We start from the raw sequence: 26,417 nt of genomic DNA, 5'->3' as shown, positions 1-26,417 counted from the left end.
TATCATAAAAACATTCCAAAAAATAAAAATAACAAGCAGGCGGGCTGGTGTGCAACACGCGTGACCCCTGAGGAGTGAAATAGCAAACCTTCATTTTGTTTACATCCATGATCGGGGACGGACGCGCCCTTGACCCTCACATTCTCTCACACACACACACACACACACACACACACACACACACACACACACACACACACACACACACATTTGTAACATGTAATATTTCCATTAAGAAACCTACCCCACCCCTCAAAAAAAGGAAAAAAAAAAAGAAACACTTATTCTGTCGTACCAAGTCTGGAAGAAAAAAAAAAGTATTTGCCTTTACAAAATAACATATAAGAAAAGTGTAGGAAATTGCATGTTTTTGTAATAGAACAATCTTATTATTGTCATTCTTATTAATATTTCTATTATTATTGTTGGATACAAATGTTTAAGCAGGTTAATTAATAGATTGTTGTTTTGTTCTATTATCAGGCAGGCAAAGGCAGCCAGGCACGTCGCGAGGATCACGGCACGGAGGCAAGTATGAAATCGTCACTTGGTTCCGTCCGCGTGAGACACGGAGAACAGTTCAGTTTCCGGATTGGCATCACTTTGGAGCACTTTCGGCTGATTTCGGATAGCTGCGTCCATGTCAAAAACAAAGAGTCTTGGGATTTGGAAGTTTTTTTTTTTTTTAGTTTTTTTTTAACCCAACAGCAGAAGATGCGCTGATCCACTTTTGACACCGCACGAGTCCAAATCAGATTTGGTTTTTGCACAGCAGAGCGGGAGAACGTACGCCGATTGTACCGCTGTAAAAAGCTGCAAAGCCGCTCTGATACCATCAAAAACCGTTTCTGTCGAGTCATCGTTTCTCCGTGAGTTTTCTCCCATCCAAGCGGCACTTCGCAGGGTGATATTTCTATTCCAGCATTCGGATGTGTTTTGTAACAGCTCGCCTTCGGGAGCGTGCGTAATGTTCTCGAGGGGCATCAATGACCCTCCGTGTTCCCCTTGTCCAGCTCTTCATCACCGTGGAACGCCATCGTGCTGCCTTCAGACATCATTTTGCTACCTTCCTCACTTTCGTCTGTGGCGTCGTCGCAGGAAATGTCTTTTTTTGCACCGTGGGGGACATCACCGCCTCCGACTTTTTCCTCCGCTTTCGATTCGGCCATCAAATCCTGACTCTTCGGCGTCAAATCCGGATGCTCCGGTTCCAAATCTCGATGTTCGGCCTCCAAATCCAAATGCTTCTGCGTCACGGCGGCGTCGGCGACGGCGTTCTGCTCCTTCGCCGGCAGCGTCTTTTTGTCCGAGTGGCGGTGTAAGCCGCGCTGTATGTGCGTGGTGAAATCGTAGCGGTCGGCGCAAACGTGCAGGCAGAAGCCGCACTGAAATGGTTCCTGGTCACCATGACAACTCATGTGCAGCGCGTACATGACCTCATCCAAGAAGTAGATACCGCAGTGCAGGCAGCGGTTGCTGGGCTCGACCTGGGTGGCGACGTCTGCAGTGGCGCGGGTGGACGGGTTCCCGTCTTCCGCCTGCCGCCTGGCACCGCTTTCCTCATCGTCAACTTTCAGGCTTTCGGATGGAGGAGACTCTCGCTTCTTTTTTTCCGCAGAATCGGTGGCGTCCCGTTGCCGTATGGCAAGGTCCAAAGGCGCTTCGCTCTCCATGGACGACGACGACGAGGTTTGAGGGTGGAGAGGTGGGGGCGGGTATTGGGCCGGGGCGGGCGGCGGCGGGAGCGGCGAGTATGGCGAGGCGCAGTAAGGCACCGCGTAGCTCTGCGGGTGGTGCTGCTGCGGAGCCACCATGGCGCCCAGGTAGTGCGCGTTGTTAGCTAGACCGGCCGCAGCGCCGAGGTTGCCCATGCCGGAGGCGGCGGCCATCTTGTACTTGGTCCAGAAGCGCAGCCAGTCGGACTCGGGCGTCAAGTCCGGCGAGAGCGTGAGGGGCAACGGCACCGGGAACAGCGGGTACTGGTACTTCTCAATGGGCGAGCCCGGTGGAGAGTAACTGGACGGTTTGGATGGCCGCATGTACTTCTCAATGGGACTCCCTCTTTCCGAGCTGCCCCCGGAGCCGACTTTCCCCGCTTCAACTTTGGCCAGCACGTCCGCCACCTCGGAGGACGCCGGGTGCGACGGGAGCAACAGCGGCGGCATGCGGCGGTGTATCTCCAGCGTCTGGTTGGCCAGAAAGGCCTGCGTGGAGCGCGGCGAGCGCGAGCGCGGCGACGGCTGCTGCTGGCTCTTGACCGGCGCGCAGCTCCTGTCCGCCTCGTCGCCGTTGACGCGCTCCTCGCCGGTGGCCCGCTGCTGCTTGGGGGCGGGGTTTTCGGGCGGCAGCGTGTCCGGGTTGAGGCGCTTGCGGGTGCGTCGGCGGATGATTTGCTCGCCGTTGTTCTGCTTGATTATGTTGAGAGGTCTGGGCGTCTGCAACACAAGGCGAACAATGTCAGGATAGGACTTTGATCTATTTTCTCGAGCGATTGACCCACCACATCCCAGAGTTGAACCTGCACCTCCTAACTGTGGGCCAGACGTGCCACTAATTTACCGAGGCCAGCAGACTATCACTTCATGTTTGCACATCATCTTTTCATTTACTGCCTAGTTCCTACACTGACCACAAGGTGGAGTCCTTACATCTGACAATTTAAGCTGCAATGGTAGTCCAAAGTTTACAAAAAAAAAATGTAACTCAACCTCTCAGCGGGGCATCCATTTAAAAACATGTTTATGATTATAAATACTACTTGAGGCTACTTTAGATCAGGGAGTCAACAACCTGATGCGTCGCCTCCAAGGACCAGAGGAGCACCGTATTCTAAAAATAGCTCGCCGGTGATGGGACATGATGATTTTCCTGGAAAGTTGTACAAGCGATTCTTTGAACATGTGAGCACTGGCAAGAGACTTAACGACAAATAGTGTTGCATATTCATAACCATCTGTTTGCTAATTGTCAGCAATCATTCATATGATCGGTTGGTCTTCACAGAAATGATCATCATTCAAAACATGATGAAATGATTAAAGGTAACCCTGGTGGTGTGCATCGCATTAATATCAAAGAAGTGCTTCTGAGTTTCAAACAAGGTTTTCGACCTTGGTTTGGATTGAATTTTGAAATAATTTTCGACAGCGCTTGTCCTCTGTGAGGTTGCGGCTGAAGTGGAGCCGACGCCAGCTGAGCTTGAGGGAGAGGGCGGGATAAACCCTGGACTGGTCACCAGTCAAACACAAACAGTCATTCACACACACAAAAAAAATAATAATGAAACATTTTTGACAATTCAGTCTGAAATGAACCAATCGGAACTTGAATGAAAGCACACTCAGAGTCAACGGAAGCGTTTCAGCGCCGAATGAGACAGAACAAGGAGAAAGTGATTCACGGCGTCAAAAGAAAGCGTGTCCATTTCAATCGCGAGCCAACCGAGGCGACGGAGAGTCGACAAGAGTGAATACAAACGGCGAACCGCTCCCTCCCGCACCCGCAACTCCATATTCATAACTCTCCCCGTGCACTCTCACTCAGCCAAGCTTTTTCTTCCCCCCCTAGCTGCGATCCTCCCTAATAATGTGTGTCGAGTAAATAAAACTTTTATCGCGGCATGTAAAATATGGCCGTCGTAGCGACCGGCGAGAGGGAGGGACCCAACGGGACGACGGCGGTGCGGTTTTAAACCTTATTTCTGGTCTACCGTTCCTACCCTACTCATGACACATTTGTGAAATATATCAACAGAAATTATAGCAACCTTATTGATTTTGATGATGGCATTTTTGCTACATTTGAACGGCAGAGTTGGACTCATATTTCAAGCTATTGTCCTGTAATTCGGATCGCCCGACCCGCAGTTTGAGCCTCCATTGAGGGATTGTCAAGCAGGCGGCACGTTTATGAAATCAACTCTGCGGTATATGACGGTGGAAGCACCTCGCGGTGGAACAAGGCCGTCTTAAAAAGTCAATATGCAAACATGTGCCGATGCGTGAAATGACTCCAAAGTCCGCAAGAGCACGTCTGAGGCGATGCGCGCTCGAAAGCCAGCCGATTCCGGAACCCGGGTGTCGTTATCTCATCTGTAATTCATGCCGTCTAATTAAGTTTGGGATTTCCATCGTCTTTCCCCAGGCTGGAGACGGCTGGTCGGCTTCGGCTCGGTTCACGCCACAGCGGTTCGCGCTCCAGAGGAAGCCGACTCGAGGTCTGCGACTCCCCGGCAGCCAAATCAAATATACTTTGCACAATATTATGTTTCCACAGCAGGAGTCGCAGCGCGACGGATCTTAAGGGAGCACAATTTGCAGCGTTTATTTGATTTGCTAAGGGTGAACAGATGCGCAGTCTTCTGGAGCCTCGGACCGCCGAGCGCAGTGTAGTGCTCTCGCTACCGCGCGCATTAGCCATGTTTCCACTCGGGCTGAACAATTCCTCAAATCCAATTCGAGATTGCTATGTATTAGAAGTCAACCATTGAATCGCTTATTGAATGTCTTATAAGACCAAAAAAAAACATTTAGGTATGCTAAGTCTGAGATTGTTTACTGTAAAGCAGATTACCGTATTTTCCGTATTTTAAAGCGCTTTGTTATAGCTGCCGCAGTTGTGAATGCTCGAAATAGACAAAGCTGCATGTATTGTATTCCCTTTAGCGTAGCTCCATCTGGTGGATGTATAGTGCAAACGCAGCCACTATGGTAGCTTCTATTTTATGCGCCTTATAATGTGGTGAAACGGTTGAAAACGGTTTTAAAATAGGCCATTCATTGAAGATGCACCTAATACTCCGAAGCGCCTTACAGTGCGGAAAATACGGCAATTATTATTATTTTTCAAAATTGTTTAGACAAGTTTCCACCACACTGTCGAATTGGTGTTCTAAGGGTGTCCTTGGGCCCAAAAGGTTTGAGAATCACTCGAGTTTATTGAGGGAGGGGGATATCTCCAATTGTGAACGGGGCGAGGATGCGGGCTTACCGAGTGCAGCTTCTGATAGAGGCCGCAGGCGTTGCAGACGTAGCCGCCGTTGGCGTTCTTTCTCCACAGCGACGTCTTGGTCGTCAGACAGTTGGCGCAAAAGACACCGCTGCCTCTCCGCCGCTGGAGCACCACAAAGAAAACACGAGATTGACGTCAGGGAGAGGGCAAAAGTCAACGCAAACGGACGATGAAAAGTAAAGACAGAAGAGGAGTTTGGAGAGGTGTTTTGCAGGTAAATCATGAACGAAATAAGTAGACAAGCGCACTGTGTCGAACAGAAGTGGGCGAGGTGAACGGGCCGATCGGCGTGGCAACGTGCTCCATCACTGTAATGAGCCAATCACAGCGTTTCTCCATCCATTAAGTTTGTGGTCCCCTAGGTCGCCGCCTTGACGATGTTGCTACCTCATCCTTTTCTCCTCCACCATGCCAACCATGCCTTTATTTTCTTTTATACCAGTCCATCAATATCCACTTGCAATTTTGTTTTATATTGACTTTTTTTTTTTTTAATGCTTCACACAGCATAGAAAATACAGTGGCGCGTTGGCTGTAGAGTTTCATTTGTTCCAGTTCTCTCCATATATCAAATTGATTTTCCAGCATGGAAATTAATTGAAATATCACAAATCAGTTGCCGAGCCTTTTCTGATATATTTTTGCAGGAGGTGACGCCTGGTTGTATGGGTGAGGCCAATCTTGAAATCGTCGTTGCACTGATGAATCAGGAAAAGTTTCAAGTGCAAAAAAACGACCTCCCCCAAAAAAAAAAACAACAACAAAAAGCACACACCCTTTTTATCAAAATTGTCTTTGATTTAGACCAGTCGGCATCTGAAAGATGCCACTTGTATTGTTTTCTGCACTTGAAACTGACAAGTGTAAGAGTTCGCCCAGTGTAGGTCTCAGTGGCTACGATAAAGTCGCCGGTCTCACACGCACTGTAACATGCGTGACGCGTGGCGCTAAAATGCGTGACCTAATGAGCGACGTTAGCAGCTCTGACTCAGGATTAAAATTTTTTCTGGCAGCACAAACAAGAAAAGTTGGGCCAGCGTTCAAATCACGGCAACAATGCACCGCATTTGGCATTGATGTCCAACACTAAGAAGTACAGCTCCATGATGTTCTCACTCGTATAAACGCTATAAAATTGTCTCTCTCTGTGCCTTGCCATCTTTGGCATTCTCTCCTCCTGTCGACTGTCCGCCAGGACCTTCTCCTGTCAAGGCAGCCCATCTTCTCGCTTTATGTTCTTGACACAGTGGAGATTTCAGCATACTTTTGGGGAGCAGGTGGGATTGGGGGGGGGGGGGGGGGTGGGGCGTTTAAGCAGCCGGTGCGATCACATTTTCACAAAAAAAGCGCCTTCACTTCACTCGGGGACTCTCCGAGCTGTTGCAGATGGAGCCATGAGCAGATCTTCCAAGAAGCATCTGTTTTCGGGGGGCCGCCAGCGACAAAGCAGACGGGCTCAAAGGGGACAGCGCTGCTACCTTTTCAGGTTGTTTCTCGTTTTTTTGGGGGGGGTGGGTCGCTAGAAATGTGTTATTCTTGAAGAGTTAGGGATGCAAATGGGGAAAAAAAAATTGAATCTGGCTGTCATCAATCACAATTAGAAATTGTTATTTTTTTATCGTTTGAGTGTTAATTTTCCTCATTTTTGATGTAGGAAAGGCAATGAAATAGCCATCTGTGTTGTGGATATGTTTGATCATAATGCAAAATTCTTCAAAGATTTTTAGGCTACTGTGTTAGGTAACAAAGTTGATTAAAAACAAAAAAACGGCTGAATTTTCTTCAAAAAATTCTTGATATTATAATTGATTGTGTAGCAAAAATCATATAGCATGTAGATAAAAGTGTTGGAAACAAGCTCCGTCCTTTGTTTCTAGTCATGACGCAATGAGACCGCATGAGGTGCACGTGGAATGCAGTGGAGAACTAAACACACACCACCTCTTGATCTAAACAACACATTGTTTACACTGACTCGCAGTACAAGGTAAAACCTCGACCAAGGAGCCACATGCTGCTTCACCGAGCCTCAAGCCATGACGACCTGATGACATGACGCAGCCCGCTCTGGTACATTTCCATCACACGGCAAACACCCTTAGACAGCAGCCTGCTCAAAACGACAAACGCTCCACAAATGTTTGTTGAATGTTCCTACTGTTTCGCAACAATGTTTTAAAGATGGGACCAGAAGGTTGTTTTTTTTTTTTTTGTTTGTTTTTTTTGCCAAGCAGTGATTTAAAGTGCTTTCCCTCGCTCTACTTTAAAGCTCCACCGACATCATATCAGACATTGCAAATATTTGCAGGCTAAGACGTTTATTTACCCCGGAAAGCCTCCGCGCACCCGTCTCCAAGTGAATTGGAGGGGGAGGGGGGGGGGGGGTGTAATTAAACATCCTGTTCCAAACATGTATGGAATAAACAGCACAAGGCTAATATTGGGATTCTTTATGGTACATGTGTTGCTTTCTGACACGGGACCCTGCACAGATCCAAATCCTCTTGCTGGCAAAGCACCCTGAGTGTGCGCGCGCCCGCGTGTGTACACACACCATACGGTCACCACATGTAGCGAGACGGAGCCAGGTGATTGATTGATGTACACTTCCTCTTCGAGTGTGTGAGAGAAATGGTGTGTGTGTGTGTGTGTGTGTGTGTGTGTGTGTGTGTGTGTGTGTGTGTGTGTGTGTGTGTGTGTGTGTGTGTGTGCGTGTGCGTGCGAGCGCGTGCGTGTCGTCCTCCACAGGCCCGACAATGTGTCTGTCATCAGAATTTAGCTTCTCTCCGAGCGAGCCAAATTACTCGCATATGGCCGCGCAGCTGCCCCTCCTCCGTACGGGACGCTGGGCGGACAAACCGCCCGCACGCATGCACAGAATTCATCTTGAGCGGAATCAACATTTTATCTGTTAAGGATAGCAGCCAGGCTGTGCGCTACACAAACATCGAAAGGCAAGACGACAGAGGCACGCACACACGCGCACACACACACTAATCACAACATTGACCAGATGGGGACGCTTTGTTTTCGCAGGGACTGGACAACATTTCCCTGCAAAGACAAATGTCCCCACAGTTTCAGATGGGATGGTGAGTTAGGCAGAAACGTACACACACGAGCGCAGTGCTCATACGCATCAGCCAAAACGTCCCCAGTAAAAGGTGCCATGTCACGGTTTGTGCCCCGCAATGACAGAAAGACGCTGACACAAACGCACACAATACGTCAAGTTAGGTAAGGCAATACAAGTGTGTGTGTGTGTGTGTGTGTGTGTGTGTGTGTGTGTGTGTGTGTGTGGCCCAATGTCGCCCTGACTGATGTCAGGCAAGCATGTAATTTAGCTCCCGAGATTGTAAGTGACACCTACTTATCAGCTGCCTATGACACTGTTCCATTTGTACCAAACACACACAAAACGCGAAGAAGGAACTTTCCCGCGGTGGAAGGAAAGTTAATTCTTGGCCAACATGCTGCTAGTTTAAAAAAAAAATGTCATGATCGTTCATCTCACTATAAAATAGCAACGTGGATTCCTATTTACTCTAGTGAAGACGTGACGCGGAGGCTCAAAAAGCGCAGAGTGCAACAAATGGTGTCAAAGGGCAAATATCAACAATATTCAGTGATCTTTAAGTTGTTTTTTTTCTTCTTCCCCGGAGCGCACACAAAGCTTTCCGACGCTGAGAGTTTTATGGCAACAACAATAACATGAACAACACAAGTCGGCATGTTCCGCGTTGAAATGCCAACTCATCACATGAAAGCACTTAAACTGGATTTGCGGAGGGATAATGCGCTTGGAGAATTTTTAGGTATGTTCATTTTATAGTATTACATTTAGGTTTTTTGTTTTTTATTGCTGTCCTTTATCACAGCAAAGCATGTTTTTAGAGAAATGCGCAGGAATTTTGTCATACAATATTCATTTTGAAAAAACATTTTTTAATTAATTAATGCATTGCATTATATGCTTTAGACAACACAATTGCCACCGTGACTTTGAATGTAATAGCACACTAAAGTTCTGCAAGAGCACATTGAGGAAACAAAAAAAATGCGCCCGGCAGACTCCAATAAATTGTAAAAAGAGGCTTTTCTTGCAGAACGAAATGACATTGGATTCACTTCTGTCTTCTCCAGAGCACATTGCGCACACACGACGACGCGCTTTAAATCAGCCGTTATTTAATCAGCCCAGAATGCTACTCGCCGAGTGAATTAAAACCAAATTCCGTCCCGACAAGTCAAAAATCCCATTCGCCAGATCAGTCTCTTCATTGCGCGCGTGCGCACACGCATGGAAAGGAAATGTATACACTGAGCTTGTTAGACACGTCGACACAAAGTTACTCACCACGGCGCGCCGGGCCGCATCTGGGAGCCATCGAGCAGGCAAGCTCCTTGGAAATCAGGCTACCAACCGTCAACCGCTTGTGTGACCGGCATATGCTTCTACTGTGCGAACTTCACGGAATCATCAGGTTGGCGTTGAATGGATGTAAAGGTGATGTGACTGTTTTCAACGGCAGCTTTGGCAGGAACAACCGGGCGCTTTGGAGGACCGACAGACGGCAAAGCAGACTGTTGCGCAACGAGCCGCCATTGATGATAAATACATAAGCGGGCCATTCGACGGACTTGGGAAAAAGTCCGAGGAGATAAGGGGGCGCAACAAATGCGATACTACTGTACTTCCTGCATTCCGAAATTATATGGCGAGAGCCGGCGCGGCTATCGCCAAAAGACTACAACAGCGTACGTCTCGCACGCTGACAAATTGACACGAATCGACGGCAGCCGGGTGATAAATTCCCCCGGACCGGTTTATCAGCTGGCCTAACATTGTTGGTGTGGAGAAAGAAGAACAGATAAAACATTGCCGCTCCAACAACATGTGGCGGTTGCCTGGCGGAATCTATAACGTGGTTGACACGGCTCCGGGAAGAAACTGAAACAAACAGTGAAGGCCCTGCGAAGTCAAAGCCGAGATTTGCCTCGTAATACATTCCCCGTGCTGTGTGTGTAAGCTAGCCTGCCTGCGTTCTCCTTTTTATGATTACAGACCCGAGTAATGATTCAATTTTTGATGATGAGACTCCTAAAGTGATTTCATAATGTAAGCTAATATATTCCGAGTGCTTGTGTAAGCCGCCGTCTGCCATAGCGGCATTTGATTGACAGTTAACAGTCGAGCGCGGCGAGGTTCGGCGCATTCGGCAAACACGCCCACATCGCTCAGGGGCCTTGTTTTAGATACTTGGGTGAGTTTTCTCATCATTCAAATTGGTCATGGACTTGTTAACAACACACGTCTCTGGGGAAGACGACAAGACATTTATGACAATGCCGTTGTTTTTACTTTACAGGGTCTGCAGCATTTAATCAGTGCCCCCTCCCCCAACCATTTTTTTTGGTTTGTTTTTAAATCCAGCTCGGGCTTTTTGAGCGGCGGTGGAAGGATCCCTGGACCTTCAAAGTTTTGGCCACAACTACGAGGAAACCTGACCATGTGACCCAGCCGCACCTCCATGAATGCACAACAAAGGCACGTCTTTGCAGAAGAAACCTAACAGTGCAGACAAGGTCCATGGCAATGAGTATTTATGAGGAGATCTCAAAATCTAAGAACTTCCTTGTTGGGGAGTTCATCAAAACCGTCCATTGTGTAATCCTCATAGATAAGCGACTAGGTAACAAGGCCTGGGAAACTGTCATTTCTGTCGAGAGATACACCAGACGGGATTAGGGATGTGTCTTAATTCCGCATGAATGTCAAAGTCATGGATTTTGCAGCATGACTCCAAATGTCATAAAAAGTCTTGTGTGGCTGTGTTGCGGGCCCACTCTTATTCTCACGAGTGAAAAAAGGTGCGGGGGGAGTGCGGTTAGCTGTCCAGAGATCACGGTGAAAACGTCACTCCCTTTTTTTGAAATACGGGCCTTTTGAATTGAATTTGAATTTGCAAAACTATGATAATTGTACATTCTGCCATCTAGTTCTCGTCACTCTTGCCCTTTACTTCAGTATACGTTGCCAGCATAGAAAGATGAGCAAATCGACATTATTTGGAGTGAATAAAAAAAAAGATGTCAACCAATTACGTGAAAATAAATAGTCGGGAATCGCCATTTTAAGACTACTTCAGGTTGAATTCAGATGAGTCAATTGGAGACATATTACAAAGAAAAAAAACATCCATGTAGTGACATAAGTGGTTAGCATAAAAAAAACAAGCAAGTGGAGCTTGAAAGTCTTTTTTTTTTTCTTTTTTAAATAGAACACGGCCATTGTTTGTCCCTGAGCACCTTGCGCTCCATTACACATAAGCAAGCTTATAGTAAGAGACCACACCAGCAGGCTTTGGACTGGCAGCGCAAACGCTATCGCTGCAGCACATTCGGCGACCCCCCCACCCCACCCCAGCCCCCCTACATCCCCTTCCTTTCTCTCTTTGGAGCTTAAGAGTAAATCTCATTGCAGGACAATAAAGGCTGTGTGGCGATATACGAAAGAGGGTTTCAAAAGCAAGGCCCGGGCCGGTTGACAAGGAGGCCGGCACCGGGCGAGCTCCACGTTTGAGCGGGGGAAGCGTTTAATGATGTTTCAAAAGAGCACATTAGCAAAGCAGCACCATTTTTTTTTTTTTTTTGTCTGACATTATCTGTTTATCCACCTATGCACGTAAGAGAATAAGCCGTGGCTTCCAGTGACTACGTCAGCATTCATCCTTATTTCAGGTTGTCGTACTTTTTTTTTTTTCCTCTGTTTGATGCTTTTAGATTTCTCTCATGTCAAAATTGGCTGAGAGGTTGGCGAAATACTGCTCTAATGCATTATTCAATCTGAAAGGGTTGATACGTCGTCGTGGACTGTGTCAGCAGGACTCCTGTATTAAATCTCTACATGTGGTTAAGGACATTACTCAATGTCTAAAGCAACCCCCGCCACACACACACACACGCACACAAAATGGTGTCTGGAGAACAGTGACCCACTTCAAACTGTCCAGATTGGTGAGAAATGTAGTTCGCATATTTCATCCTGGGAGCGAGGATCCCATCGGCGGACAAGCTTTACTTATCCAGGACAGCGTAACCTTAACCCCTTCTCACGTTCCGAGCGCCCAAAGGAAAACGAGCAAGAGGAAGTTATTGCATGTACACCCTTAATACCTGCGGCCTGATCCACTGGCATTAAACAACTAATTAACTGTCTGGGCCTCCATTTCTCTTGTTTATCTGAGAAGAGACCATCCGGTGGATTCCCACACTGCCGACCCCCACGTGACTGTTCGGGGTCCAGGGAATGTCCGTTACGCCGTGCCGCAAAACGCCGCTGTGAGGAGATGCTGACGGAAACCTCAGATGGGTGTGAGGAGATATTTGATTTGGGAGCGTCTGTCGGGAATAAGAATTTGAGCGGTAAATTGCAATTGATGCCGAATGAAAGTTGGATTTAGGCAAAACATATCCAGAATGTGGTTCCTTGGAACACGAACACGTATACACACAAACACACCACACACACAACATTGTCAATGCGGAGCGACGACCTGTCAGAGTCGACTGGAATTGTCTTTTTGGGAGCTGTAACATGATGTATGATCATCTTTAATACTGCGCAAAACTCGAACGCTTGAAATGAAGCCCGGTAGGTGAAATGACGTCAGGGAGAAGGATCTCTATTTGAAGGAGGCGTTTATTTGTTTCATACAAAAAATGTGCTTGACTCATGTTAGTTCAATTTTTGTGGATTTTTTTTCCCCCCCTTTGGTGCATTGTTGAAAGACACAAATGCAAATCTTCCTTTTTGCATTTATGCCTGCCAGGGCCTTCATCACAAGACTGACCTTGTGGAGTTGATTAGCGTTCCGCGTTTTAATGACGAGTCATTAAAGTTCATTGCCATGCTCGGTCTAAATGCAATGACTACAGCCCAAAATGGATCCCAATTCGGTGTCGTACATCATCATTCTTGTAATATTTCGCCTTTTTTTTCTGAAAAAGGCTGCTCCATTAAAAAAAAAGAAAAAAAGTGGCAGCTCTACTCTTGGAAAAAAAACCCAAAAATGTAATAACCTTCCTTTTTACGAGGTTAGCATCAGGGTTCCTTGAGCTCAGTTGAAGAACAGCTGCTCGATAGAGATGCACAGATTTCCTAAGTGATACCTTGCTCTGTTGCTAAAGCAGTGCAAAAAAAAAATGGCGGCGATGTCAGGAATAAAGTTGTCAAAAAATAGCACAAAACTGACCCGACAGGCAAACTAACACGGCTGCGAACACCGGCATGCACTAAGCTCATCCCAGCCTGACGCTAACACCTGCGACGCTAATTGTTTGACACCGTGGAACGTTAAACAAGGTGTGCGCACACCGCCGGTCGTATGTCTTCATTTCCAAACGTTCTTGGACAAGCAGAGATTTGCCTAATTGCGATACAAACGAGGAACGGGAAGCAAAGCCGTTAAATTGAAATGATTGTGACGACGAGACGCCAGTGGCAACGGGAAGGAAGGAGGGACGCGAGCAAAAGCGTGTAATGGATGGCACTTTACTGTATTAAACCTCGCAACGACCTCGCGAACTTGCCGCTTCCCCCAAATGACTTCATCTCTCCAATTAGTGCTACAAGATGGAGGAGGTGCGAGGAGGACGAGGAAGAGAATGGACACTGTAGATGAGGCACACTATTAAAACACTGACATTGATGACTTACGTAAAAGTCCATCAGGATGTCAGCAAAAAAGAAGTTAAGCTCCAAGTGCGTCTTCGAGAATTACAATATCGCAAAAAAATGTTTGTTTTTTTTAAATCTGATTCATTTCAATTCATTTCAATTCTGCTACCGTTGTGTTTAACTCATTCACTCCCAAAGACGTTTTTGAACGTCTTTTCAGACTTGGTCCAGAATTGGCTGGTACTGAATGAGTTTTCATAACGGCGATTTATTGACGAGTTTTCAGTTTTGAAATGAACTAGATAAGCGTGCTTTACGACCACAGTGGCAGAAATCAAATGTGGCGATGCGGTGAAACCGTTACATTGAAAATTCCTCCTTACCTTGGACCCGTGGTAACGTCTGTACTTTCCAACAGTGCATCGGTGTGTGAGGGCGGGTGTGATGGTGCCATGGGTCACGGTAGCGGGAAATGAGCAGAAGTGAGTGGGCAACGCGGTCAAGGTGAATGACAAGCAGAAGACGGTGCAGAGAAAGTGCGGCGTGAGCACACGCGGCGATCCAAAAACCAAACTGCAACGCGAGAAATATTCCTAATTTGTGACTTTTTCTTTTTTAATGCCCAACATTCCAGGTTATACAACCATCTGATATATTTTTAATTTAAAAACCGGGGTGAGCGCCAGAGACGAGCAACACTCCGGGGCTGCGCGGCCCAGTTAAGTAGTTCACCAATATCAACGCGCTCCATCAAATTGAAGCCAAAAGGACACATGATAAGGCCAGCTAGCTCATTAGGGCCAACTCATCAAAGTCCTGACAAAACAAATGGAAAATACTCTGAGCTGTATAATAAGAGAACGTGCCCCCCCCCCAGTCCCCCACTCCTTTGCTTGAAAAGAATGAGCAGTTACAGTTTGGCTTTAAGGACATTGTATTTAGCCAACAAGAACAACTTTTCCCCAAAACTAGAACAACTTTTCCCCAAAACTATACAAACGGACAATTGATTTAATACCCAAAAGGTAAACTACCTTTCCAGAGTTGCAAAATGTTACCATATGGTTGATCTCAACAAAACAACATCAATCTTGAAAAGAACGTAAAATTGTTGACATCTGACGAGTCACGAGCGATTGTCTCTGTTTTCACTTGCTTGAGAAGAACGGCAAATTCAGACGGCTATGATTTAGTAACGAAGCAACAATGTGACTTTGAAAATGGATTAGCGCCCGCGTAATACCCACTGACATCACCCTCAGTTATAAGACCGCCTGAAATTAATGGAAGATGCCGACCTCTGACCGTCATTACCGCGGAGGCGACCGCTCACTTGCGTTTGTACACGTCAGCCGCAACGCGAGAGCCTTGCGGAATGGCCTCTCTATTGACAAAGGCTGTCGGACTGTGAGTTGGCAATGTCCCTCGGCTGCGTCCGTCAATCAGTTGACTGAGCAGAAGCGGCTTTTGTATGATCAACCGGCAAGATTGTACGTGTGGTGAAAGCTCATGGAGAGGCGCCGACGTTTGTAAACGTTTCAGCTGCTGAGGTCGCATTATTAATGATGGTGAGTTTGGAGGCGTGGCTTAAGAATGCCTGAAAATGGCTTGACTTAACTACGTAGTTTGCAGCTGAAACATCTCGTATCCGTAGTTTGTATCCTGCATTTAAGAGGACAAACAGCACTGCGGTACAAAAAAATTAATTTGTCATTCCAACATTTTGGGTATGGCCAGCAACCACATAAAAAAATGTGTTATTTTTTTATTTATTATTTTTTTTACGTGGTTGCTGAGTACGAGGCGCAAGTACAAAGCAAAAATAAAATGCAATCTACAAAGATTTGTCCCTGTCATTTCTCGCTGACTGAAATGTTTGACTAGTACATTTTGAATCGGTTGTGCTCCTACCAAATCGATTAGCGCATCAGGAACGAGAAGAGCATCAAAAGTTTAAAGTCGACATTTTCAATTTCAGGGAAGCCTTGATGTTGAATTGATGATCAACGCAAATAACGACTTGACTTTAAAACTCAGCTCACCTTTAAACCGGCTCGCTGGACTTTTCTGAGAGGTCCGAAATTAATCAAGCGTAACCTTCTACGGGCCCACCTTACAATGGGCGGCGGTCACATAAATGTGCTGATCTTTGTATGGATTGAGTAATTTTGGGGTAGATTTCTAAGACATCCTTGAATGGCATTGCTAAGAGGCGATAAATGTTTAACCGTCCCTGCGCTTTTAAGCATGTGTAGTCTTTGCATATTTAACGCATAAACGAGTCGATGTCGGCACCGAGGCACCGCTGATCGTAAGTGGGCGGCCTCACCTGGGGCTTATCTGACATTTTCCACTTGGAAAGAGCCCCGGGGTGGAGATGGGAGCCTCACTCGTCAATATCAGAAATACTCTTGCACGCATCCGCACTCGGGCGGTTGACGGTCATGCTCCGGCTGGGGCGACAAACCAAACAGATCAGCGAGCCTCGGAGGAGGCCATATGCGTGTCTGGTGCGGCGTAATCGACGCGTCAACTTTGTGCCACTCGCTCCAGGCGGCCACGTACGAGAACCCGGCACGTTAGCCGCGCGACGCGACGAGAGCGTTGACAGATCGTCACGCTGCGCTTCACATCAATTCAAACGGGCGTCCAAATCTGGCACCGAGGACGAGCTTTTTGCGTCTGAGGCCCTAATTGGACCTGAGCGGGCATCTTCACACGAGGCACCGAGCCAAACATAGCCAACCATCAAACCTGGCCTCGCATCAAGCGGGGGCCCCCGCCACCTCCAAAGACGTCGCGTCGAACGCGTCAATCAAAGACACAAACTGGCAGGACGTAAACCGTGCGCTACTTTTAGACCGGCTCTGTAAAAGTGCCTTCATCTCAGCAATCTGCTAACTCGCTCTGTCACTGACCTCATCTCTCTGGAGCTTTAAAAAAAATAAATAAATCAATCAACTGATATTTACAGAATATCTTCTCGTGGGCTTTGATCATCCCGTTGAGTCGTGAGCGAAAATGGCGCCAGCTTGACATGCTCGATGTTGATAAAATGGCTATTTAAAATTGGGAAACCATCGAAGTGTTCTCAAGAAATGTCTTTGGGATAGAGTTCGGATAAATCCGTAGGGAACACATACTATTAGAAGCTTAGCCGTTGAAGTTCGTTATTTACAAAGACAAATAAAGCGATACGACTAACTTTTATTGTAAAAGGCATCAAAAACAACTGCACACCCGGGTCTGGTCATGATTTACCATGAGGAGTCGAAATTGCGGAGTCCAATTCAGATCAGGCCCAATATGAGTTTCTGAAATTCTCACATAGCCAATTTTATTCCATCTGAAAGCGATACACCCGACGCGTCGGACATTGTTGGCAATCGAGCTGCGTCCGTGATCGACGGCGCTTGTCATCATTCGGGTTGCTGGTGAGCTGAAGCCTATCCCGGTTGACTTTGTTTGAGAGGTCGAGTACATCCCGGGATTGGTCGTCGGGTGTTAAAAACGTGACGCGAAATAAGCAGTTTCGAAACGTATTACTTCCCCCGCACCTCCTTCTCCAGCTCAGAACAAACCATCGAGGAAAAGGACTCGCGCCGCGTCGAGAACGCTGAGTAAACTTGATGGAGAGCGCGAGCAGTGCGGGCGGCACAGGCAAAATGATTGCTGGTGGGTACAATTCCGTTCTCAGGGCCTGATATCATGCGACAAAACAGGGCAGATTGGAAGGAATCCGAGACGAGAGCGCGGGCTCATTTCCATCCGTCGGAAACGCACTCGAGTAATAATGACATGCGAGCGCACGCATGCGAGGACCGAGACTCTTCAAAGAGATTGTTCGCAGTCGAGTTGTCGCCGTGAGATTGAAGCGAACTCGGGGTGCTCGGTGTCACGCGGGGATGGGCCCGACACGTCAACTGTTGCACAGATGTCAAACTCAAGGCCCGGGGGCCAGATCTGGCCTGCCACATCATTTTATGTGGCCCGCAAAAGCAAATCAAACAGGTCAACTTTCCCGATGCTTGCTAAAATCTCGACCAAAATTTACAATTCTCATATGCAATACATAAGAGACATATTGTAAGCATTTTCTTGTAACCAAACCCCTCATGACAGTAACTTAAACTGCAGTTGAATAATGGATTTATAGGTAAACACTTTTCACATGACAGCAAGAGTGGAAAACGGCAGCCTGGATGGAAGCTACAGACAAGATGCTTGCGAATTCAAAGCATGCCCTCGGTGGGATGCGGTCACATAAACATAATTACTAAGTAGTGATTGGTTATTTTCCAGATGATTGATAACGGAAAAGTATTCAGATTCCCTTTCCTAAAAGGAACACAAAAGAGCGAGTGGTCGCACCTGGAGAGGGTCAAAAAGAGGCGATTCACCCTTTCTCACTGATGCTTTACTTTCATTATTTTATCCTCCTGTGATATCTTCTCTTCTCATCTGTACCACAGAGAGGAAACGACCACAAACAATGGGGGCCGCTGCAGGTTTGGAGTGGAGCAAAGAGGACAGATACTGATCACTTCAAACACAAGCCGAGCCACAGAAATGCGACAGAGGGCGGAAGGGATGTTATTAAAAGTTGCCACGCGCGGCTACAAATGCAAAGAACATACACTCAATTTCCGCCGTTACTCTCAACGTGTGGCTTAGCCTCTTAGCGGAGTGATCCTGCAAAATTGCCGCATTTGGGCATTAAACAGACCACCTGGCATCTACCCAGCTTGGACTTTTACACAGAACACAGCGAAGCGGGATAGGGTATGACCGCCGCTTTGCGCTCTCACACACACCACAATCAGATAATTAGTCACATGTCATTCATGTAAATGTGGCAACACTCAACAATGCGCCCTCTAGTGGCTGAAGACATACAGCTCAATTTCAGCTTTACAGTGTGCATGAATCCTGTGAAATGGACTTCGGGGGGGGGGGGGCTGTCATAATCACAAACGTGTTAGTATAAAAACGAGGAGCTTGCCATTCTGGACGCAGACAGACAAGCGGCTTAGCGTTAGCTTGTTGGCTCTCAAGCAACTCGGCAGCAAACTGCTAGACGACGACACGCACGCTCTTACAGACTCGCAGACCGAGTGTAGCTCACTGCACATCTGGACGACATCCGGACCGAGAAGAGATGATACACGTACGCACACGCACACGCACACACACACACACACACACACACACACACACACACACACACACACACCACATACAAAATGGAGGCAGGAGTATGATTTCGGGGAATTGGTTTTTGTCTCCTTCTCCTCTTAAGTTTCCTTCCCTCCCCTCATTCATTCCTTCTGTTCTCTTTGTCTGTTCGCTAATCCTATATGACAGAGACACAGAGCACAAATCTCTCTGTTGGCAGTGAGAACGACCCCCCCCCTCCAAAAAAAAAGCACAAGAGGGAAGGAGATTGACTGTTCAACACCAGTTCAAGTGATTTATGAGGCTGGACTCGGTGCTGGAACATATGTAGACACTCCTTGTCTTTTTTTTTTGTATCACACACACACACACACACACACACACACACACACACACACACACACACACACACACACACAGACAGTTCTGGGGAGTCTCATCTCGAAAATCACTCGCCCCCAAACACCTCAGATGAACGAATGAGTCAAAATGCCAAACACAACTCATTTCTTTCAAGGAAAATTCTAACTGACATTTAATTATTATTTATTTTTTTATCATGACAGTCACCTGTTCAAGTCAGGATTTATCGCCTTCTTTCCAGGTTAGCTCTAAACATGGAACGTGGGGGACGAAGTTCCCCGGGGGAAAGCCACCCTGGAAAGGCCACCGTCCACCGCGACTCCACCCAGCTTCGAAACGAACTGCGTAATCAAATTCGTTTATTTGCAGTGACGTGAGCAGCGTCGCTCTTCGGCGGCCGAAGTCCATTCTCATTCCGAATGACATGCGGAGGTAGCTTGATTTTGTTTTTACACAATATATTGAATATTCAGGTAAATTACATTACCATTGCACCCGATGTTACTTAATTTTGCTTCGAATTTCAGCTTTGCAGCTCTTGGCACTCTCACATCATTTTAAAGGGAATCATACTCGCTACTACTAATGAAAGCTCTTTCCGCCATCATAAAATACAACATAACATCCCGTCAAATGGCTCTTGGATGGGGAGAAAAAAAAAAAAAAAAGAGTGCTTCCAGTTACAGTAAGTGACGAAGAAGGGCCATAAAAGCCTTGACAACATAAAGGATGCACTAAATAACGATGACGTTTTTTGCTGGCCGCAACTCTAAAGTCTAGCCTCTCTTCCGAACCACAAAACACGACGGCCGAGCGGGAGGAGGCAGTGCCAAGGCTGTATCGCAAACAAAGGCTGTAATTATTGGCACTGATGTGGCCGCCCTGACAAGATTGAAAGGCAGCAAATGATCAAGTGAGAAAGGGGACGGAATGAAATGAGGCGCTGCAGTTCAAGAATGATAAATAAAAGAGCTGATAGACAGCTGATGCAATACTCGTGTTATTGTATCTCCGCGTTAGAATTAGCCAAGCCCAAAAGCCTCTCTCTCGCTCCCTCGCTCCCACAGTAATCATTCAAACCTGATTGCTCTGATCCCTCCATTCTATTTGTCATTAGACCAAACTCTCACACACACACACACACACACACACACACACACACACACAGATTTAAATACAGACGACAGCTACAAATGCATTTTAATCATATGGTTTCAATAAATAAAATACTTTCATTTCCCCAAAGTCCGTCTGATAGCTCGCATATACTATCAATAGCTCGCACCGCACACGCAAACTCTTCGCTTGATCCAATGCAATGGATGACCACACACGCACGGACACACAGGCCGGAGAATCTAAATGGAGATGAGTTCCGTGTGTGTAAGATGAAACCTTGATCAAGCCGTGCTTTTGTTCAATCCAAGTGTGACACTGTTTTTAAGACGCTATCAAAATGTAATCCTTTTGTTTAAGGCGCAGTTTGCTTTAAAAGGGGGATGATAAGTGTCTCCAGAGTATCTACCGTCTCAAGCTTTTGGTGATAGGTTGCAGTGAAGCCCTCAGCTGGCTTTGGATAACGCCTGCTCTCGTAGTTTGGTGATTTCATCAGTAGGGATGGATAGGAGCACGGCGATTGTCAAGGACAGATCCCGATTCGGGAAACTTGCCACCAATCGCGCGAATCGTACAAAACGTTGGAGCAGCGTGGCGACCACAAAGCATCTGGCGCTGAATTGTAGTTGGGGCCAGAAAAACGTCTTGTCAGGTGGAAATTTTGCAACGCTGCTCCAAAGTCAGGTGATGAGCCTTGGGAAAGGAAATTCCATGATTAGAAAAACGGCAAAAACTAAGGTGTCGAAACGCCGATGGCTTCACGCCTTTCCAAATGACACCTTGTCGTGAAATAGCAAAAAAGCAAGTGTACAGTGGTTTTTGCAACAGCCTATTTTTCAATCACCGAAACCACTCATGAAAAGTAGTTGCTGACCCCCGGGGTCTTAAGTGGATGACGCAGCCGGCGAAAAAAAACGAGGCACTGCGTCAAATGCAGCCACTATTTGAGGACTAATGATCAGAGTTCTTTGAAAAGGAATACAGTTCCAAATCAATGCAGACCTTTTACATCTAGTTTATCTGATTTCTGACATTCCAAAGATTTTATGAACACACCCCCACACAGATATAGACGACCCCCCCCCCCACTTCCCTCACCGACTGAATGAATCGCTCCTTGTCTGCGAGCTGATGGAGCGATAAAGTTGCTTTAAACAGTCGCGGACACGCTGCGGAGGCCAGAACATGTGTCTTACATCAGGAGAGACTCGTGTTAGCGTCGGTCGGCAAAAACAAAAAAAAGGCAGGAGTGCAACATGTCTCTGCCATTCTCGGCTTTTCATCTATCGTCGGGAGAAAGCTGCAAGTGGCACTCAGGGAACGCTATCCTCCATCTCCCATGATTCATTTGGTTTTCCACAGGGCCGCATGTCAAGGGACAGGAGACTCCTGTGTGATTTCATTTGACTGTCTGGATACGGCGGGAAGATGATGAGTTCCATTTTTGGCTTCTCCGGTTACTTAGCAGCCAGATTTGTCCATTTTCATTCCTCACTTCGCTTTGCAAACAGCTCAAAAGTGGCTATTTCACTGCTTGTTTCTTTGGAACTTGTTGCATTAAAGGTGAAGAAAAAAAAAGAAAAAAAAATGATGCGTTGTCAAAGACATCCTCTGGGAAAAAGTTACAAATAGTCCGCCTCTGAAAAGTATCCCTTGGACACACACACACACACACACACACACACACACACACACACACACACACACACACACACACACACACACACACACACAGAGCTTTGACACATGGACACACACGCACAAACAAACGGCGCAAAGAAACACAGACGGACACACGTAGACACAAGAGGCATTTGCGTGACAAAACGCGATTACAAACGGAGAAATAAATGAAGTCGTGCACCGCGGGTGCCCAAACTAGATAAGGACTTATTGGCTGAGCCGGTACAATGTGATTTCTAGCTTATCGTGAGGCTTAGCAGGTACAAGATGCAAGGCGTAATAACGTTTAAACAGATTGCTGGGAATAATGGGGGCGGGGGGTATCACTTCACCTCAAATGTTTCACTGGATTAAGTCTTTAGACATTTTGAAGTTTGAAAGTTGGCTTTCTGCAACGCTACTCCCCCCCCCCCCTGCATTGATACTTTGCTCAAAGAGTTAATAAGTATGACATTCTGCCAAAAGCAGATCACGAGCCACAAGCTGAAATACACCACGTCTATCAAATAATCACCCCATCATATTCATTAATGTAAGTCAAGGAGAAATATGTGGCAAGCTTTTTGCAGGCTTTGAGCCTGCGATTAAGCGTCTTCAAAGATCTAGCAGAAATGGTTTGGGGATGTGGGAGGAGGCCAAAGTTTTTTAAGTCAAAACTTAACAAATTGCATGTAATGTAAAATGTAATGTAAAATGTAAAAAAAAAAAAACATGCAGAGTGACGAGTCAAAAATAAGTACGTAAAATAATAATGATTACTTAATATTTGTTTCAACTTTAGTGATCTTGTCCGTGCTTAGCAATGATTTTCTTTTCCAATCGAGCGTCAACGATTTCTTTACAACTTCAAAAGCTTCGAAGACAAATGTTTCAAGTTGGAATGTAGGCGAATGTATTTCGGCTTGATATTTTTAGATCCGGCTCCAAAGGAGGCTCAGCAGTTATGAACCCCACCGCACATCAAACATGGTGCGTTCAGGCATCGCAACGTATGCCACGGGAGCAACGTTGGTTGCCATCTGCCTTGCATCTCATGTGGGTTTTCACTTTGCTTTTGTCAGTACATCCTCTCCTCTATTTAAACACTTTGGGATGAACCCCAAAAAACGTCCGCGTGGAAGTTTCCCATCTTTCTTTTGCGCCACTCGGCGGCGCGTGCGCAGTTGCGTCCGCTCCGCGCATCCCAAATGGAAGCCCGCCAGGTGATGCTGCCCCACATCTGGAGCGCCGGGTAGGATTGCATTTTGCGGTTGCAAACGCTGGCCGTCAAAGGCCAAACAACGGGGGAAAACTCTTCGGCGTGTCACGTTGGCTCGCGAGGGGGGCAGAGGCGGGTTACTAAGTGAAAGGCTGCCAAGGCGGCGCGTTTCAGACCTTATTAGGTTGTTCTTTTGGTGATGCTTAACCCCCGCTCAAAACTCGGCAGCTGCTGCCAACTCACGGCTCTCCCATGCCCTCTCTCCCTGTATCTTCCCCCCCCTCCCACGTCATCCCTCTGTCTTTATTGTCTTCTCCCATCGTTCTTTGATTAGTGTCTCACTGGCGGTGGTCTCGAGGTAATAGAACACTGGGATCCCGGTGGTGGTGCAAAACAGAAGGCTTTTGCGTGACGATGATCCTCCACATGTGCTTTGCACGGCATGCTCATATGGCTCGCTGCGAAGCCAAACATGCAAGCTTCCGCCGCCCCGTTGCAATATCGCATGGAATACTTTGAAAGATGGTGTTTTACAAAAGTTTTGATGTGGTCAAAGCACGCGGGAAGCGGAACACGAGTAAAAATACATCGACCCTCTAGGTCTTGGATTTTCGACTTTCGGCAGCCGGCCCGGAAAGCACGTTTTGGTTTTTACTTCGGAAAACGGCGATCAACACGTTTTCCTATTTTTTTAATGTTAGGCACCATGTCAGTAAATGAAGAACAATTAACGTATTGGGGGGATACTACTCAGTTTAAGCAAGTATGAAAATAATCATTCTCTGCAGCCATAGTTTGAATCACCTGTCATGGACGGAGTCGAATCTGAAGCAGGCCCAGAAGTGTTTATCGAACTAGTAGCCCTTATTTCCTTACTGTCGGATTTTAACCTACTGAAATTTTGAGGCATTTCATGTGAATCATTTCTATATTTTTTTTTACCTGCACAACTTCTGGGCATTTATGACATTCTTATGACCCTGTGCAACTTTTGCAGGAGCAACTGAGGTCCAGAAAACGACTTCCACGTTATATTTCCTCCAACCTTCACTTTGTGTTGAAGACTAAAGAATGTTCTGTTTCAAGAGCACAGTTGCATAGAATCTAGCCGAGTAGAATAATGCTGCACAGTGGAGTTGTGCCACAGTATAATAATTACGATGTCTGCATGGATGGAGCTCAAATTCCTCAGGCAGTTGTTCTTTAGGAAAAAATAAAATTAAAAAAACGAAATTATGTAACACTTAGTACAGGTTTGTCATTGGGCAGCCACGATATGTATTCTAATATGAATACTACAAAAACTTGAGGCAGAGGGGGTTGTTCTTGAACAGTGAACCATGTAGATTAAGGGATTTACGGGCGTGCGGGGGTGGTGGCGGTGGTGGTGGTCGTGTCTATTTAAAACGTTTTTTATCTCGACGTGGAGTGGAAGACAAAGCGCCTCGAATGGAATCGTGAAAGCGCAGCATTGCTATGGATTCCACTAATGGGGAACATAAAGACCTTAAAAGGCACAGCCAAACTGTGCGAGTCAAGATGTCTGGGCGGGCCGCAACAATTCTAAAGATAAATTGAAAGAAATGTTCAAGGACATGCAAGCACAGTAGTTTACAATAACACACGCGCGCAGGCACGCGCACACGCACAAGTAAAGGGCACATAGCCATTGTTCGACTGCACCTGGGCCATTAAAAGAACCGCGTAGCGGGAGCTCCGGGACCCGACCGTCTGAATGTTTGTGTGAAGCGTGTATCAGCGCGTAGTTGTGTGTGTCCGTAGCAGCGCAGTCTCCGACGCCAAACATCTGCGGCGACGACGGGGGCTTTGAGAAACGATTGAAAAACGGGCGCAAAGTGAGAAATGATTGAGGTACGCTAACACCTAAGGATGTCATTATTTACGCCGTAATCACACGCGGCCCACAGATGGCAGTGCTTTAAAATACGCTAATATGTTTTCATTAAAAACAACAACCACACACACACACACACACACACAAAAAAAAAAAATAATGATGAATGATCATCGTCCAAATGAGCCGGAAAATACATTTTCCATTCAACCAGGCCTGGAAAGCCATCAGTCTAATGTGAGAGAAAAATAAAAATTGTGGCTGATCAGAAAATGGAGGAGACGGTATTTTTGTGGCCGATGCTGTGCAGGACTCGTATTGCTCTCCTTTGGGGCATTTATATCTTCGGTTCAAACGGCTTAAATATGGGAAGATTCACGTTTGTCTCTCTTGCACAACTTTTGGGTGATTTAGGGAAGTCTAATTTAAATAGAAGTATTTATCTTATTTTAACTCATGCAGTTTTTTTGGAGAGTCACTGTAGTCTTGTTTCAAACTGTATAACTTCTTGTCTCATTTAAAGTGGGCATTATAGTTGTCTTACTTTAAAAGAACAAACACACCACTGATGAAGTCAAAAAATTCTACGTCCAACATTTGATGAGGTAGTGTGTACAAAAATAATCCTGGGGGGAAGGACGAAACAAAACAAAACAAAACAAAATCCATATGATGACCTGAAAGAAAACAGATTGTGCGACTCCTATCCATGTGACGTTTTAGGTTATTATTTCGGGAAAAAAATAAAAATAAAAATAAAAAATTACAGTGGCAGTGTCAGCCGAATGCAGCCGGCCCGAGCCTCTGAAAGCGACAAACGAAAAGAGTTAATGTTACAAAAAAAAAAAAAAACAGCTCAACGTTGTTTATTGTCAGAAAACCATAATCGTTAGTCACCAAAATTCATTTACACATCTCTACTCATGCTCACTTCATCCTCTAAAAATATGAGAAGGATCGCGACCAATATTTTGTATTTTATGGACATCGTCAATCTGTTTCCTCTTCACATGCTGGCAATCAACTTTGCCCATCATCATTTTCCAACTCGAACCATTCTGCGCACATGGAATAACTTAAGCATCTCAGCAAGCTTTCATCAATTCTTTAAAGGCGAGAAGAATCCACCCTTCATATATTCCGTCTGTACATGCCACAGCGGTGCAACACAATATATTTTAGTTTAAAAAGAAGGTGAGATCCTGTTGCGTCGACGAGAAAAGAAAGTGGGGGGAGAAAACAAAGCAAAGTGCTGTTTGGGGAGAATCGGGGTATACAAGCTGCATCGCGCCCGTGGAGCAGAATTCATAAACACACTTCGCGCACAGGCGAGAATT

The 26,417-nt window shown here is 46.3% G+C and overlaps 1 protein-coding gene across 7 annotated transcripts in view; it reads right to left on the bottom strand.

Annotated features, from left to right (window-relative positions):
* Positions 1–672: 672 nt before the first annotated feature.
* Positions 673–26,417, bottom strand: part of trps1 (trichorhinophalangeal syndrome I) — an 83,687-nt gene continuing 57,942 nt past the window's right edge. For all 7 annotated transcript variants that reach the window (XM_019863566.1, XM_019863561.1, XM_019863562.1 and 4 more), the window contains 2 exons: positions 4,990–5,112; positions 673–2,435 (listed from right to left, as the gene is read on the bottom strand). In XM_019863566.1, coding sequence (XP_019719125.1) covers positions 984–2,435; positions 4,990–5,112 — 1,575 coding nt within the window. In that variant the 3' untranslated portion in view covers positions 673–983. The remainder of the gene's footprint in view (positions 2,436–4,989; positions 5,113–26,417) is intronic.

This window comes from Hippocampus comes, unplaced genomic scaffold (assembly GCF_001891065.2).
Source record: "Hippocampus comes isolate QL1 unplaced genomic scaffold, H_comes_QL1_v1.1 scaffold91, whole genome shotgun sequence".
NCBI lineage: Eukaryota > Metazoa > Chordata > Actinopteri > Syngnathiformes > Syngnathidae > Hippocampus > Hippocampus comes.
Note: the sequence above shows the minus strand (reverse complement) of the source record. Positions and strands in the feature narration are given on the sequence as shown.